General features: G+C 38.9%; 1 protein-coding gene and 1 long non-coding RNA gene across 2 annotated transcripts; one reads left to right on the top strand and one right to left on the bottom strand.

The window, feature by feature from the left end:
• Positions 1 to 484: 484 nt before the first annotated feature.
• On the bottom strand, positions 485 to 10,167 carry Dpy30 (dpy-30 histone methyltransferase complex regulatory subunit). The gene is made up of 5 exons (XM_003473017.5): positions 9,992 to 10,167; positions 9,685 to 9,753; positions 9,546 to 9,593; positions 3,125 to 3,267; positions 485 to 831 (listed from the first exon to the last, which is right to left on the bottom strand). Exons 2-5 carry the CDS (start codon positions 9,718 to 9,720, stop codon positions 759 to 761), a joined length of 300 nt encoding a protein of 99 aa, XP_003473065.1. The 5' UTR covers positions 9,721 to 9,753; positions 9,992 to 10,167; the 3' UTR covers positions 485 to 758.
• Positions 10,168 to 10,319: 152 nt separating this feature from the next.
• On the top strand, positions 10,320 to 16,529 carry LOC134471412 (uncharacterized). The gene is made up of 2 exons (XR_010040890.1): positions 10,320 to 11,258; positions 11,789 to 16,529. It is a non-coding gene; the product is annotated as an uncharacterized LOC134471412 (long non-coding RNA).
• Positions 16,530 to 17,016: the final 487 nt, after the last annotated feature.

The following is a 17,016-nucleotide window of genomic DNA, read 5'->3' as shown; positions in this document are numbered from 1 at the left end:
CAAAAAAAAGAAAACAATGGGATGAATTCCTACTCAAGCATTTACCAGATACGTTGTCTTGAACAAGTCAGTCACTAAACCTCTCCAAGTCTGTTTTATCATCTGCAAAATGGGAATACAATCTACTTACTTTGCAGAGTTGCTATGTTAAAGTACATACTAGTATACCTCACATATAGAACTGCAATAAATGATAGCTATTTTTACATTACCCTCAAGCATTGAAAGATACTGGATACTCTGCACAATGCTTTTCTCCACCCCAACATTATTGTGCATTAGAGAAGATGTCTAACCACCACCCTTAGAAAAGTCCAGTGGCAAGGCTGGGAAAAACTGGCTAAGCTTTTTCTATTATACTTGATTTTGCTAAATTTTCACTCTGTTGTAAAAAACTATGTAGCATTCGGACACAAGAAAGAAGCAATTCATGTTAACAATTCAAGCATACAAAGTACTTCTCATAACAAAAGCTCCTCTGAAATACTGGCATTTTGACAATTTATTTTGAAGGTCATTTTAAAAACAAAGTTAAAGACAATCTACGAAAAAATTGCACAGAATACACTCATTAAATAAGTATAGCAATTAAATCAAAATAGGGGAAATATGTTCTCTTCAGCAATTACAGAAATAATTTCTTTTGTCCTGAAGGTTCTTATAATTCCAAAAAGGAGGGAAAATTGTGGCAATTAAAGCTGCCTCTTAATCATGTAAATTTACAGTAGCAACCAAACTTTTCTGTTCTTCCCAATAAGTCAGTTTCGATCTTCAAACTGTGCCTTGTTTTTTAAAAGATAAGATGCTAGAAATTCAATGGGATTTGGTGGTCTGTAAGGGAAAAGAAATCCAAAGTTTAGAAACATATATATTTTAAATGTGTTAATTTAAATGTATTAATGTCAGAAAGACAGCACAGCTTTTTACCTTTTATTTTACAGTCAAATGTAGTATGTATGATGAGACATAAACCAATATAGTTTTTTTTTTTTAATGGTACCGGGGATCAAACTCATGACCGTGCGCATGCAAGGCAGGCACTTATGCCGCTGAGCTAAATCCCCAGTCCACCAATGTAATTTTTAAAAGACAAATTTTTATGTTTTAAACTAGTCATGAAGTCAATTCTAAACAACAGGTTTTGAACATGTACTAACACTGGACTGCTCTAGGGAAAATAATAATGAAGAGGTCACAAGAGATATTTCTGGGTGCTGGCAGTGATGTATTTGGTTCTTCACCTGAGCAGACATTACATAGACACGGTTTGTTAAATTCATTTCTATGAAATGTATAACTTTCTGGATAGGTATTATCCTTCAACAAAACAACAAAAACCACTTAAAACAATGGCTGTAGCATTGCCAAAACATACAGCTCAACAACGTAAGTGACTGATTACTTACTACTTAAACAAATTCTATTATGTTTTCTTCTTGGTTTTTTAAGACAGGGTCTTGCTTTGTAGTACAGGATAGTCTTGGAGTCGCTATGCAGCCCAGGCTGGCCTCAAACTTACAGCAATCCTGCATCAGCTTCCCAAGTACTGAGATTACCCATCTTACACTTCTTTTTTTTAAAAAAAAACTTTCTTCAAATAATTTAAATTAATTCTGACAAGCATGGTAAGTATAGCAATTAAATCAAAACAGGGGAAATATGTTCTGTTCAGCAATTCCAGAAATAATTTCGTTTGTCCTAAAGGTTCTTATAATTCCAAAAAGGAGGAAAAATTGTGGCAATTGTGACAATGATGTTACAGGCCTGTAAACCCAGCACTCAGGAGGCTTGAGGCAGGAGGATCACTGTGACTTTAAGGCCAGCCTGGGCTACATAAGCAAGTTTGAGACCAGTATGCGCTACATGGTGAGATCCTATCAAAAAATTAAATTAAATTAAAAAGGATATCCACATTTTAATTCTCAGTGGTAGAATCAAGATATATTTCACAATTATAAGAAAATCTTATTTTACAAATACAACAATCAAAACCTAGTATGTATTGCTTCCTCTGTTAATCAGTTGGGATGGGTGGTGCAAGGGACAGAACCCAGCACCCTGTGCATGTTTACCACGTGCTCTATCTCTGAGTTACACTCCTAGACCTCGTATGATTTTTACATAAACTAATATACCTGTTCTAACTTCATCACTTACTCTGAGAGATAATGTTCAAATTTCTAATCTAGCTAAATCAATTTGCTACAATGGTTATTACTATCCTTTGAATAAAACATTCAAGTAATAAACATTAACTAATTTGCTAATCTAATCTAATTTCCTTATTGTGCTTGCTTTTTAAAATATATTTATTTTTTGAGACAGGGTCTGGCTGTTAGGTGGGGCTGGCCTCAAGCTCTCTATAGCCCAGGCTAGCAGTGATCCTCCTGCCTCAGCCTCAGGCGTGCACTACCACACATTGTATTTGCTTACACAGGAAAATTCGGGATGAGAATTACAGCACAAAAACATGCTGTGACATGACTGTAACAATGCTAATGAAGAAATGTAAATTAAAACAAGTTGGCAACAAAGTTTAGAACATTGTTGAGGCTATAGTGACACTAGAATTTGAATAAGCTTTAGGATAGAAATACGATATGTTCAGTACTATAAAAGTAATATCCTTTGAACTAGCAAAACAACACTTTAAAATTTGTTATTTAAAAAGTAGGGGCTGGGGATTTAGCTCAGCAGCATAAGCGCCTGCCTTGCAAGCGTGTGGTCATGAGTTCGATCCCTGGTACCGGTAAAAAGTAAAAACAGGCAAAAGAGACATGAAAGGAGATGATTTGTCTATTGCCTAAAATCTACAATAACAAAGGAAACTGAAGCGACATATTCAGTAACAGAGGATATGGCTAGGTTAATGATACCACTGCAATTTAAATTATCATCATGAAGATTTTGATTCACACAGAAAAATGTTATGTTATTAAGTAAGAAGAAGATACACATATACCACGATTGGTAGAAAAAAATGAGAATGTCTGACTTGAGCTATGCCTGGTTTCTTTTTTTTAAAAAACAAAAAGTTTAATAGCCCTAAATTATAAAACCTTATAGCAAAAACTAACATTAACTTAGGGAAGTCTTTTCTTTCCCTGCCATACTATGATCTTACCTTTCCTTCGCAAGCACAGCAAGTCCCTGTAACAAGATAGGTACAACTGTCTGGTCCAGGTAGGCACGAGTTGGCAAAGACTGCAGATCCACCTTCTGTTTTGAAGACTTTTCTGCATTAATCTTCTCATTTTCTACTATCCTCTAGTGAATTCAAAAACAACACATGAATATTCCAAACAACTAGATTATTTTGAGTGTTAAACAAAATGAATGATACTAACAGAAGAGGCAAATCAATGACTGGAAGCTGCCCAAAGAAGTTCCTTTTTTTTGGTTCAGGAATCAAACTCAGGACCTTGTACTTGCCAGGCAGCACCTGTGCTGCTGAGCTATATCCCCCGCCCAAAAAGAAGTTCAGACTATCTGTAAATTTAATTTAAACCTTTTCTCTTCAAAAACATATTATCTCCAAATTCTGGTGCCTTTCATTTCTTCTGCCTTTTAGGAGTAAATCAGTCTTTTTCTTTCTCTTCTTTCTTTCTAACAATACTGTCTTACAATGTTTTCCAAAACAATGGACATGACATTAAGTAACACTGAAAATCAGTCCTGTTCTAATTCTTTCATTATAGGTAATACCAAGGGCAAAGTCCCTGGTGTTGGTGTGTCTTTCACACTTCCACAGTCCCTGCTAAACTCCCTTTTTTATTTTTTTCAGTACTGGAAATGAAACTCACAAGCACTCTACCACTGAGCTACATTCCAGCATTTTCTTGTTTTTAATTTTTACTTTTTTTGAAACAGGGGCTCAGCATGTAGTACAGGCTAATCCTGAACTCACTGTGTAGCACAAGCAGGCCTGGAACTCTTGATCCTTCTACCTCAACCTCCCAAATGCTGGATCTATAGGCGTGTGCCACCTGCCTGGCTAACCTTTTTTTTTTCAAATGGTACTGGGATTGACCAAGGGTCCTTGCACTGAGCTACATCCCCAACACTTTTTTTTTTTAAAACAAGCTGAACCTTGTGGCCCTCCTGCCTCAAGTTCCCACACTGCTGGGATTACAGGTATAACCCAACAACAACCATTTAAACTACTTTAAAACACAGAAGACAGGCTGTGGTCTCACAGATTTAAACCATCAGAATCTAGCTAATACTATCATTGTTTCTATTCTCATGGTTACTGTGTATAACAATGAGAATGTTTTTCCATTTCTTTCTTTTTAAAAGAAATAGATCCATGATTTTCAAAAGTGAATAGGTCAGGCTGGTACATGGTTTGTAATCCCAGCACCCTGAGAGGCTGAGGCGAGAAATTCACAAATTTAAGCCCAGACTGACCAATTCTGTAATTTGGTGAGATGCTGTCTAAAAATTAAAAATAAGAAAAAGGGCTGGGGAAGTAGCTAAATATAAAGGTCTAAGGTTCAATTTCCTGTACCACAAAAAACAACCACAAAAAAAAAAAAAAAAAAAAGTATGACATTCACTTAAATGAATAAAATTTTGGGACTAATAAATTTGTTCTATAATTTTGGAAAAGATGGCCATGTTTGTGTTTGTATGGGAAAGATGGTCATGGTCGTGTTTGTCACCCCCAATGTGGTTTGAGAAAAAAAAAATTTGGCCAAATGTTTGTTTGCAAACCAAACTGTTTGTGAATAAAACTGCTGGTGAACTGAGGTACCACTGTATACCATTTAACAACCCCAAATCTGGATGCTTTTATACCTTTGCAGCTGACAACTAGACTATCAAAAGCTATTAAAAATTCTGCCTTTTTAGAAATTAGTATTTTTTTTTTTTAAATAAATAGCTCTTAGGCTAGCCATAGGGGTTCACATCTGTAAACTTAGCGGCTGGGAGGCTGAGGCAAGAGGATTGCCATAAAGTCAAGGGAAGCCTGAACTACGTAACGGGACCCTGTCTCAGGTAGCAAAAAAAAAAGAAAAAGAAAAAGAAATAAATAGCTCTTAAAAGACAAAACAGTTCTGTAAGTGCTTTTTTTATTTTATTTTTTTTAGGGAAGAGTTTACTAAATTGTCCAGGCTGGACTTCAATTTGTAATCTCCCTTCCTCAGCCTCTCAAGTAGCTGGCATTACAGGTATGTGGCACCTTGCCTGGCTCAAAACAATATTCCTTTTCATTTCTTTGATGGTTTCAGGCTTGTTTGTTTGTTTTTTAGGATTTTTTTTTTTAGGTAAGATCTCACTATGCAATAACCCAGGCTGGCCTCAAACTCTTGACAATCCTCCTGCCTCAGTCATCAGAATGCCAGGCTACAGGATGCCTGGCTTCAAAGTAGTATTTTAAGAATATTTCCATTCAGCCAGGCGTGGTGGCACACTCTTGTAATCCCAGCACCTGGGTGGCTGAGGCAGAAGGATCACTGCATGTTCAAGACCAGCTTGGGCTACAAAGTGAGCGGAAGGCCAACCTGAACTACATGGCAACACTCTGTCTCAAAAAGACAAGAAAAAAAATAAGAGTATTTCCACTTGACCATATTCAAATTGGATATAAAAGGGTCAATGAGGAAAAGATATTTTTCTAGATCTAATTGTGTTATGTAAAAGCAGAAGAAAAACTTCTAATCATTAATCTACAACAAATATATTAAGGTTTCCAAAGACAACATCCCAGGCCGGTGTGGTGGTGCACACTTGTTTAGCTGCCTAGCTAAGGGCCGCCTAGGCCACATATTGAGGCCTGCTCAAACTACACACCAAGACCCTGTCTCTAAAACCTCCTCCTCAAAGAAAAAAAAAAAAAGGCAAACAATGTCCCATAACTATGTCCATGATTTCTTTTATATGATTCTTTTAACCTAATTTTGTAACTTGTTAATTAATCTATGAAATGGCTATTTAGCCATGAATCGAGAAACATTGCTCATCAGTAGATCTCAATAAATACCTATAGCATTCCATCATGTCTGAAATCCTATTTGAGCATTTATAAAGTTTATGTTTCCATTACAGAAAATATTATCCAATTTGGTCTTTCTGAAAACTGACATTATCATTTTGAATGAGTTTTCTGCCATTTTGAACCAAAATCCATTGTGTTCAAAACTTCTGCCTAATCACAATGAAGAAAATGAGGCAACTGTCACCCTTCAGGATGTATTTTCTAAAAACAGTTCTAACTTCCTATTGCGGAATTTGTGTACAATGAAAACTAGTTAAGAGTTTCATGACATTACAATGCCTCCAATAAGAAACAGCAACACCCAAGAATTAATCACTTCTATAATAAATTCTTTAAATTCTCTCATTTACCTCATTCTAACATTTACTGAATATTGCTGAGCGAGGTTGCAGTATGAGAATTAATTTATCTAAAGACAGAAATGTCTTTTTTTAAAAAATGTAAACCAGGCATGGTGGTGGACACCTGTAGTCCCATCACTTGGGAGCCTGAGGTAAAAAAGACTGCCACGAGTTTGATACCAGCTGAGCTGCACTGTAAATGCAAGGCCAGCCTGGACTGCATAGTGAGACCTGAAAACCTATACACCACGGCAACCAAGGAGGAGGGGCTGATAGTAAGGTTGCTACAACTGCTCCCGTTTACTGTGTCTTACCTAAAGAACTTACAAGATGCAGAATCTGAGAGGAATCTTGACTTTAGCCTAATGAGACAGATCTCTGAGTTGAGAAGACAGTTGAAAATTCTGGGAAATGAAGACAACTATAATTTGCAGAGCAGAGTACCAGAAAAGAGCATGTTGCATGGACAGGAGAATCACAAGAAAGAGACTTAAAGAGATTGTCTTCCAGCCCCCTTACACCAGGAAAAGAACCACTCAGAAGGAGCAGGAGGCACAATCATTGAGCTTACACAAACAAGAAATAGTTTGCATGTCAATGACCCAGAGTGGGAAAAACTCAAATTCATGGGATGTTCGATAGAATACTTAAATGAGGAACCTAGGCCTATAGGATGGCTGGGCACCACCACCAACAGTTAAAGCAAGCGTAGCAGGGCAGGCGGTTCACTCCTGTAATCCCAGCGGTTTGAACACTGATGGAGGAAGATTACTGCAAGTTCGAGGCAGGTTTGGGCCACATAGTGAGTTAAGGTCAGCCTGCACTATATAGCAAAACACTGACTCAAAAAATCAAAAGAAAAAAGGGACAGACTGAGGACTGTGGATATAGCTCTGTGGCACAGCCCAGTAAGAAGAAGGGAGGGGGAAGAGGAAAGAGGGAGGGGAAGAGAAGGATACAATCAATGCAAAATCAAAACATATGCTAAACAGAAAAATGCAGGAGAGGATACAAATAGAAGAATACTGCTATCTAGCTAGAATACTGCAGATTCATATACTAGGCTAAGATGTAGCTCAGTAACACAGTGCTTGTCTTAGCTGCACAAGGCCTTGGTTTCAATTCCCGCCACTATTTTTTTAAATTTACATATTATAGACAAAAGATGTAATACTACTTGAAGGTAAATTATGACTAATTTGCGTATTATACATAAAAAACAAATTTCCATACTATAAACACTAAAGCAAACACTTGAAAAAATAAACTTTAATAAGTCAATAAAGAAAATAAACGTAATGCAACAGAGAATAAACAGCAGCAAAAGTAGCAGCTGTAGAATAGTGGTTTCCAGTTTTACCAATATCACACACAATTAGAAATAAAATAGTAAGATGAATGAAAAGACAAACAGAGCTGTCAACACTTTTTAGCCAGCTAAAAGCTTACACACATACAAAAACGTTATTACTATCTCACCATCACCAATAATTCATTAAAGGGGGGGCACTTTAAAATTAAAGAAGCAAGCCAGACATGGTAGCACTGCTTTTAATCCCAGCATTCTGGGAGGCTAAAGCAAGAGGATCACAAGTTTGAGCCCTACCTGGACAAGTGAGAAACTTAGCAAGACTCTGTCCCAAAAATAAAATCAAAAGAGGCTGGGAATTTAGATCAGTGTAAGGTCCTGAGTTCAATCCCCAGTATTATAAAAAAAAAAAAAAATCAAGAAACGAGACCAATCACTAAAGAAATATCAAATAGGCCACTTTTATTTTTCTCTCCAAAAACAAAGATCCATTGTTCGCTACACAGCATTTGGTTATCACTACAGTATCATGGCTTTATATACACTGGCACCATGAAAACTGCTGCAGCCAGAAAAAGCCTAAGTGATTACAACACAGAGTATAATCAGCTGATTCACCTTAACATTCAATTACAAGAACACTACTTTAAAAAACGGAATTTCGGGCTGGGGATTTAGCTCAGTGGCATAAGCGTCTGCCTGGCAAGCACAAGGTCCTGAGTTTGATACCTGGTACCGCAAAAAAAAAAACAACGGAATTTTTACCCTTTCTTTTCTGTTTTGTTTTGGTTTTTTTCTCTTTAAATTAAAAAAATAAATAAATAAAACGGATTTTCGGGCTGGAGATTTAGCCCAGTGGCATAAGCGCCTGCCTTGCAAGTGCATGGTCTTGGGTTTGATTCCCAGTACCAACAAAAAGAAAAAATAAAAACGATTTTCTTCTTAATACTGATATCAAACCAATAAACACTAGTAACAATTCTATCAGCAAAAAAAGTCACACTTTTGAACTCCAGAAATTCATCAAGATTAGTAATACAGGGTTAGGGATGTACCTCAAGGGCAAAATGCTTTCCACTCGTATGCATGAGGCCCAAGCACCTCATGCCCACAATACAGCTTAAACCTTTTGCAAAAAAAGTCAACCTGCCCAGATTGAAAAAGGGTTCTCTGTCTACCTCCTGGTGACCTTTGACAAGCTACTTAACTTCTTTGAGTCTTATGGGATTCAAAATACATGCAAATTGCTAGAGTGTGTCAAGATACATAGCAAAAGAGGTAAAGAAATATTAGCATGTTACTATTATATATCTGTTTGTCATATTTCCTGTCTTCATTTTGCCAAATTTAGTCACTCGTGTATCTTTTCTTTTTCAAATAAAAAACGTAATCTGGGGCTGGGGATTTAGCTCAGCGGCATAAGCACCTGCCTTGCAAGCAGGCGGTCGTGAGTTCGATCCTTGGTACCGATAAAAATGAAAAAGACCAAAAAAAACCGTAATCTTCACAAAACCTATACAGTATTTTCCTAACGAGTTCCACCTAATTCTGGTTAATTCAGTTGTTCCATTAGTTATTCATTCGATTACAGCCTACCTCTAATTTTTATTTTTTATTTATTTATTTTGTCTTTTTCATTTTTATCGGTACCAGGGATTGAACTCACGACCGTCTGCTTGCAAGGCAGGTGCTTATGCCGCTGAGCTAAATCCCCAGCCCCGTACCTCTAATTTTTAAACAAGTATTAGTATCGCTAGTAAAACAAGCTACCTTTGATACTATTCAGCTCACAGCAAATTTTTCTCTTGCGCAAAGTAACCGAGTAAAAAAGACCCCAAGTTTTCTCCAGCTCTTAAAAAGTGAACAGATACTGCACAGAAAACCAGCGAGTTACCTCAACGTTGTCTGTCAAACCGTACTCAGCGTGAGGGTTCTCTGCAACCTAGAAAACAAAACACGAGTCACAGAGCTATCACCCTGTCTCTCGCAGTCTCCCGGTACACCACCACCCTAAAAGCTGGGTTTCCTGATACCTGCGTCTGTCCCTCCAGCATCTGCTCTGGCTCCATGGCGGACTCTGAAAATCAGTCCCGGATACCAGTCTTGGAAAAGAAGAAGAGCTACGAGTTACCCGGGAGATTTCAACCAGACGACGCCAGGATGGAATCCTGCCCAGCCTCGGCCCCGCCCCTCACCCCCACCTGGGCGCGGGAGCACCCGGAGCTGCAGAGGGGCACGATGGGCCAGTCCACGACCGGGCGCCCGCATCGAGTCAGGAAGCTCTGTGATAGTCCCAAATACTTAGAATCACTGGGAAAAGAAGGGAAAATTGCAGATTACCCGCGCCCAAGCTGTCTCTTCCAGAGTCTTGCACCGCGCCACTAACTCCCAGCACTAACCGCTCCGGCCGTAAGTGACGGATGTCGCACGACTGTCGCGCTTGCGCAGAGCTTCCCAGCGGGATCTGATCCGGAGGAGTAGGCACGGGCGCCAACGTGCTAATCTGTGAGGCTCTGAGCGGTTTTGGGGGTCCTGGCCGATGTCTGGACCCGGGGGCTGCGACAGAGAGAGTCATTCACTAACATGCTGACCTAAGGCGAGCGCCTCCTCACCGCTGGAGACCTAGTGAGCTGCCCAGCCCTCCAGGGTTGGGCCTGGCCGGCCCTCTGTGATTCCTCTGAACATCGGTCCTGCAGGAATTGATACTGCTTAATTCGCTGGACGATTCTTACCAGCTGAAGCCAGACCCAGGCAGGGTCCAAGCTGAAAGCTCTAGTATAGAGTATCAGTATTTTTGTTTCATTTAAAGTCAAAAGCGAGCCGGGCGTGGTGACTCACGCCTGTGATCCCAGCACTCGGGAGGCTGAGGCTGGAGGATCGTTACGAATTCAAGACCAGCATGGGGTACAAAGTGAGCTCAAGGCCAGCCTGAACTGCATAGCGAGACCTGTCTCAAAAAGACAAAAAAAAAAAAGGGTCAAGAGCCGAGGCAGAGCGTGGTAGCACACATCTGTCATTCCAGCACTGGGGAGGCTAAGGCAGAAGGATTGATGAGAGTTCCAGGTCAGCATGGACTACATAGCGACTTCCTGCCTCAAAATAAACAAAAAAGTAAAATCAAAGGCGAAGGAGGAAGCTGTGTTTGGGATTTTCGTAGTCAAGTTTTTATTCAGGCTTTCCAATCTATGAAAATGAAGTTGTGAGTGCTGCCTTACATTAGCAATCTGAAACTGGCTGTCAGAACCCTGCTACTGACCCAGAGAGGTGGTACAGTCCTGCAATCTCACAATCTCAGCACAAGGGAGGCTGAGGCAGGAGTATTCTTGCAAGTTTGAGACCAACCTGGGCTATGAACAGCCCAAGGCCAGCCTGAATTGCATAGTGAGAACCTGTCTCAAAAAGACAAAAAAAAAAAAAAAAAAAAAAAAAGCCGTGCTACTATTGAGACTGTTGTGTGGGAAAAAAAGAAAATGATGTGTGTGTGTGTGTGTGTGTGTGTGTGTGTGTGTGTCTGTGTGCAAAGGGTAATTGGTCTCTTACACATGAGTTATAAATAGCAAACAGGATCTAGTAAATTGGATTACTTAAAAATCCAGTACATTTTAAGGTAAGTACAAATTATATTAACTTCCTGCCTTTGAGTCAATGATATTTGTTCTTGCACTATGAAAATTCTTATGAAAATTCAAGATTTTACAGTTAAGTATTTTTAGACTAAATTGTAGCATATAGATATAAACTACTACAAGTATGAAAACTGTAAGTATGACTAACATTGTTTCCTGTATCATTCTCTTGGCCCATGTTGGTGATTGAAACCAGTCAGGGGTGCTGTACCACTGAGCTAAAATCTAGCTAGTTTTATTTTTTGATACAGGATTTCACTGAATTGCCCAGACTAGCCTCAAGTCTGTGATACTTCTGCCTTAGATTCCTGAATTACAGGTCTGCACCACCGAGTCATCTATATCTGTCTGTCTTTGTACTGTATATATCAATCATATGGCTGGTAGCAAGTGTTTATGTTACTTGACTAAAGAATACAGTGCAGCCAGTTAGGGAAAAAGTCAGATTTGATAGGAAAGTGACCTGTACCCTCTACCCTTATTCTTATTTCCACTGATGTCTTAAATTCAGGATCTTATGTGATTAACATGACACAGATCTACATTGAAAACTACAGTACTCTGAAAAAGAGATTGAAGAGGATATTAAAATATAAAGAGATATCTCATGGTCTTAGGAAAAACCAATATAATGAAAATACTTCCAAAACCAGATTCAGTGCAATCCCAGTCAAAATTCCAATAACATATCTATGGAATTAGAGAAAACAAATAAAATTCATCTGGAACCAGAAAAGACCTAGAATAGCAAAGGCAATCTTGGGTAACAAAGGCAAGATGGGACATCACAATTCCTGAATTGAAATTATACTATAAAGCTACTGTGATAAAAAAAAAATTGTAGTATTGTCAAAAAAACAGACCTCAAGATCAATGGAACAGATTAGAAGATGCAGAAAGAAACAACTCCAGACACACTGTGTCACCTTATGTTTGATAAAGGGACCAAACACATTCACTGCAAGGAAGATAACCTCTTTAATAAATGGTACTGGAAAAACTGGCTCTACAGATGCTGAAGACTAAAAATGTACCCATATCTTTCACCATGCACTAAGCTAAACTCAGAATGGATCAAAGACCTTAATATTAAAACAGAAACATTAAATCTGCTGGAAGATAGAGTAGCTAAAACTCTTGAAGACATTGGTTGTGGCAAAGACTTTTTGAACAAAACTCCAATTACACAGGAATTATCACAAAGAATCAAAAATGGGATCTCACCCTACTGAAAAACTTTTGCACTCTACTGAAAAAACACCAACAGTGTAAAGAGACAACCCACATTGTGGGAGAAAATTTTGCCAGCAGTTCTTCAGAGGATTACTTTTGAGAACAAAGAACTAAAAAAAAAAAAAAAATTAGTTCTCCCAGATTTATAGATCCAGTCTAAAAATGGACATCTGAGATGAAAACATGTTTCTCAGATGAAAAAAATCCAAATATCAAATAAATATGTGAGAAAACGTTCAATATCACTGGTCATTAGAAAGATGCAAATTAAAATAACAGATTCCACCTCACCATGGAATCAATGGCTATTATCAAGAAATCAAGCAGTAACAAATTCTGGAGGGCTGTGAGGAAAAAGAAAACCTGTTGGTAGGAATACAGACTGGTGCAACCATTTTGGAAATCAGTGTGGAGATTCCTCAAAAAAACTAGAAAGTCCCATTTGACCTAGCAATTCCCCTTCTGAGTATTTTGCCAAAGGAATTAAAAAACATCATACCATAGCAATATATGAGCACCCATGTTTATACTAGTACCATTTTTTAAAAATTTTTTTAAAGAGCAGAATGTATTTATTGAGAGAAAGAAAGCTTCTGGCTGGGAGAGAGACAGAGGGGGTCATGAGTGGGTTGCCAAAGACTGTCTTTTCTAGACATTTATAGAGCAACACCACAAGATGCAATAGGTCTAAGGTGGGGAAAACACGGAAACTCACAAGGCAGGTAGGCATGAAGTGGGACAGAACTATGGTCAACCAATCAGATTAATTGTTCAGGTAAAACTGACTAAATTGGGAACAAATGGGAAAGTGAGTCATATAGAAAGCAGGCATCTTAAAGAGTAGTAACCTAGGAGCTGGGGGTTTAGCTCAGCGGCATAAGCACCTGTCTTGCAAGCAGGCGGTTGTGAGTTCGATCCCTAGTACCAATAAAAAAGAAAAAGACAAAAAAAAAAAAAAAAAAAAAAAAAGAGTAGTGACCTCTTGTAGAGGGTTGGGATGGTGACTTCTGACTTCCTCAAGGTGATCCACACCAGAATATCAACCCCTAATGTTTACACTTAGATAATCTACACTTAGATTACATTTTTTGCCTTCTGTCTTGAGATTAGGCCCTCAGTAGAGGTGTCTTGTCTCCTCTAGGGTTGCAAGGTAGATCTGGTTTCTGCACTGGCTCAGTCAAGGACGCAGCACTGTCTGCCTGCCTATAATAGTTCTAACCAACTCAACTGCCTGTCACATTCCCCCTCTGAAGTAACCCAAACTGCTGTGAGGGACTAATGGATGATGACTGATCTGGCTTCTCAGGCTGAAAGAGGTTATAGTTGTTGATCAGCAGTCAAGGATACTCTGCAGAGTGTCTATCTAAAGACCCTTCATAGACACCAGGCATTTTTATCTTGAGTAGCCGTACAGATTTAAGTCTCTGCATTTCATTTTGGCTCTAAGGCAGGCCACACACACATGCAGAAAAATATCAAATGACTTTTTCAACATGGAAGGATTGAACATATTCCAGTGCTGAATTATTCCAGCTGGAATGTATTCCAGCCAGGGATTTAGCTCAGCGGCATAAGTGCCTACCTGGTAAGTATCAGGTTTTGAGTTTGATCCCTGGTACCACAAAAAAAAAAAAAAAAAAAGTATCCCAAGGAATAAGAGGTTTGACATTGAGTTACCCATGTCTATCCAATGATCTCGGTGGAAGACCTCCAAATGATATAGGGGAATGAAACTCCCAAACTACTACATATCTGGTGAGTTCATGTTCTCTAAAATCAAAGGATGAATTTCAGGAACAATGAAGGTTAAGAGCAGAAATATTTATTGAGAGAAAGAAAGCTTCTGTCTGGAAGAGGGATAGAAGGGATCCTGAGTGGGTTGCCCTAGCCATACAATTTGTAATAACTAGATCTTGGAAACAACCTAAATGCCCATCCATTAAGGAATGGATAAAAAGGATGTATTTTTATACAATGGAATACTACTCAGTTATAAATAAGGATAAACTGGAGACTTTTATAAATAAATGGATGCAACTTGAGACCATAATCACGAGTGAAATAAATCAAACACGTATAAACACTGTATTGTCTCATCAGTGTAAGAAGCTGAAACAACATAGGTATATGTATGGTATATGTATATATGTACATAAAAATAGTTAAGATAGTTATACTACTGATTTCTCTGAGTTCATTGAAGAGAAAAATTTTTGCTAGTATTGTTTGGATAGTCGAATACAGATGTCTTGTGCTCTGGGTAAATGATTTGGGGATGACAATGCACATTGTATATACCATTGTTGCCCCTGATTGACACATTTTGAAATTTGGGGGATTTTTCCTCTTTGAAATAAAATGGATTAGAAAAGTGGGGTGGAAATTACACCTCCTCTAGATTAAGTATTTTCTTTAAAGTAGACTACAAACCAGGCATAGTAACACAGGTCTATAATCCCAGCTATGTGGGAGTCTAAGGTAAAAGGATCACAAGTTCCAAGGCAGTGTGGGCAATTAGAGACCACGAACACTTCATTTTGCTACTCTGCAAAAATCTCATGGATAATTAAGATTTGTTTAGAATCTAGACTTGTGGGTACCTTAACTTTTATGTTATATACTTTATCAATATTGTGATTGGTGACAGCTAGCACATAGCACTGAGGATTTTGTGAGTTAAGACTGAAATAAAGCCAGGTGTGGTGGCTCACGCCTGTAATCCCAGCACTCAGGAGGCTGAGGCAGGGAAATTGTTGCAAGTTCGAGACCAGCCTAGGCTGCAAAGTGAGCTCGAGACCATCCTGAACTGCATAGTGAGAGCCTGTCTCAAAAAGATTTTTTTTTTTTTTTTGTCTTTTTTCTTTTTATCGGTACCGGGGATCGAACTCACGACTGCCTGCTTGCAAGGCAGGTGCTTATGCCACTGAGCTAAATCCCCAGCCCCTTCAAAAAGATTTTTGTTTGTTTGTTTGTTTGTTTTTGTCTTTTTCATTTTTATCGGTACCAGGGATTGAACTCACGACCGCCTGCTTGCAAGGCAGGTGCTTATGCCACTGAGCTAAATCTCCAGCCCCTCAAAAAGATTTTTTAAAAAAAGATTGAAATAAATATGTGGATGCTATGTATAGGATACATAAATTGACTAGTACATATATTAATGCTAATGAAGATTAAATGCTTTACAAAAATGCATAATAAAAGCAACTAAAACCAAGGAACCATTGAGAAAATTTGAGAACAGTTATGTGCATTGTCATGGTACCGTATGACCACACATTTCCCCATATGTAGAAGACAATATATAATTCTGTTATGGATTAAGAACTGGTAGTCAACACCAGCTGGATTACATCAGCATGGCATTGAGCGAAGATGCTCCACCTGAGGAAAGATGCCAAGATAAATAGGTGGAGGGTTGAGGCGTTAAGGAGGCATTATGGGTTCTCCTACGAGTTGCTGTCTGAGCTGTCTGAGCTGGAGAAGCTTTGTTCCTCACATCAGCATTGCTTCCTGGCTTGGGACATGTGCTGCGTGGTCTCCAGGATGAACTCGTCACGCGGCTTCCTGGCACGTACCCGACTGTGCTTGTCCTTGGAGGAGCTCGGAGCCTCTGTGTCACTGAGGACAGCTGTGGTGCCTTTCAGGACAGCCCTGGTCTTTGTCGTGAGTGTGACTTCTCAGCTCCAGCGTAGAACCCTCATCCCACTAGCACAGCTCCTTCATCCTGCTGGCATCCTGCTCCTTCATCCTTTCTGGCTTCCACCACTGACCCTTGGGTCTTCCCAGCACGGATCTGTAAAAGAGACTGGCGTGAGTCCTTCTTGTGGGCTCTGGACCTCCAGTTGGACTCGTGGGAGGCACTGTCCTGAGCTCTGGGTCTTTATCTGGACTCATGTGAGATATTGCTGTGGGGTTTAGGCTCTTGACTAAATAATCTATGTCTTTGGTGTTACGGATAGATTTCCTGCATTTTCCCGTGCTAACTTCCAGTGACCATTATAAAAATATTATAAACTCCATGTCCTAATCCTAGTTGTTCTCTGTGTACAACCCCTGACTACAACAAATTCCAAATTCTAGGAAGTAACTGAAAGCTAATTTACATATAAGGTTGTAACTGTAAGCTCCTTCAAGTAGGAATTGTGTGTTTTGTTTTGTTTTATTTTTCTGAGACAGGGGATCACTATGTAGTAGTTCAGGCTCTCCTTGAACTCATTCTGTAGCCCAAGATGGCTTCAAACTCACAATAATTTCACTGCCTCACCCTCCCAAATGCTGGAATTACAGGTGTGCACACCCAGCAATGTTTTAAATATTTTTGTACTTCATATCATAGGTATATGTATGAATATATATGTATATGAAAATAATTAAGATAGGGGCTGGAGATTTAGCTCAGTGGCTGTAAACTGCCTGCCTGGCAAGCGTGAGGTCATGAGTTTGATCCCTGGTACCGCCAAAAAAAAAAAAAAAAAAGTTAAGATAGTTATACTACTATCATAGGTA

Source organism: Cavia porcellus, unplaced genomic scaffold (assembly GCF_034190915.1).
Source record: "Cavia porcellus strain 051 isolate PalLab524CR breed Dunkin Hartley unplaced genomic scaffold, mCavPor4.1 scaffold_1, whole genome shotgun sequence".
Classification (NCBI taxonomy): Eukaryota; Metazoa; Chordata; class Mammalia; order Rodentia; family Caviidae; genus Cavia; species Cavia porcellus.
Note: the sequence above shows the minus strand (reverse complement) of the source record. Positions and strands in the feature narration are given on the sequence as shown.

Bases quoted from the DNA above. Each gene is read 5' to 3' on its own strand.
- Dpy30 (XM_003473017.5), bottom strand. From the start codon at position 9,720: ATGGAGCCAGAGCAGATGCTGGAGGGACAGACGCAG. The intron at 3,268-9,545 runs GTAACTCGCTGG...TGAATTCACTAG, and splicing joins GTTTGACAGACAACGTTGAG to AGGATAGTAGAAAATGAGAA. The intron at 832-3,124 runs GTAAGATCATAG...TTTCCCTTACAG, and splicing joins GCTGTGCTTGCGAAGGAAAG to ACCACCAAATCCCATTGAAT.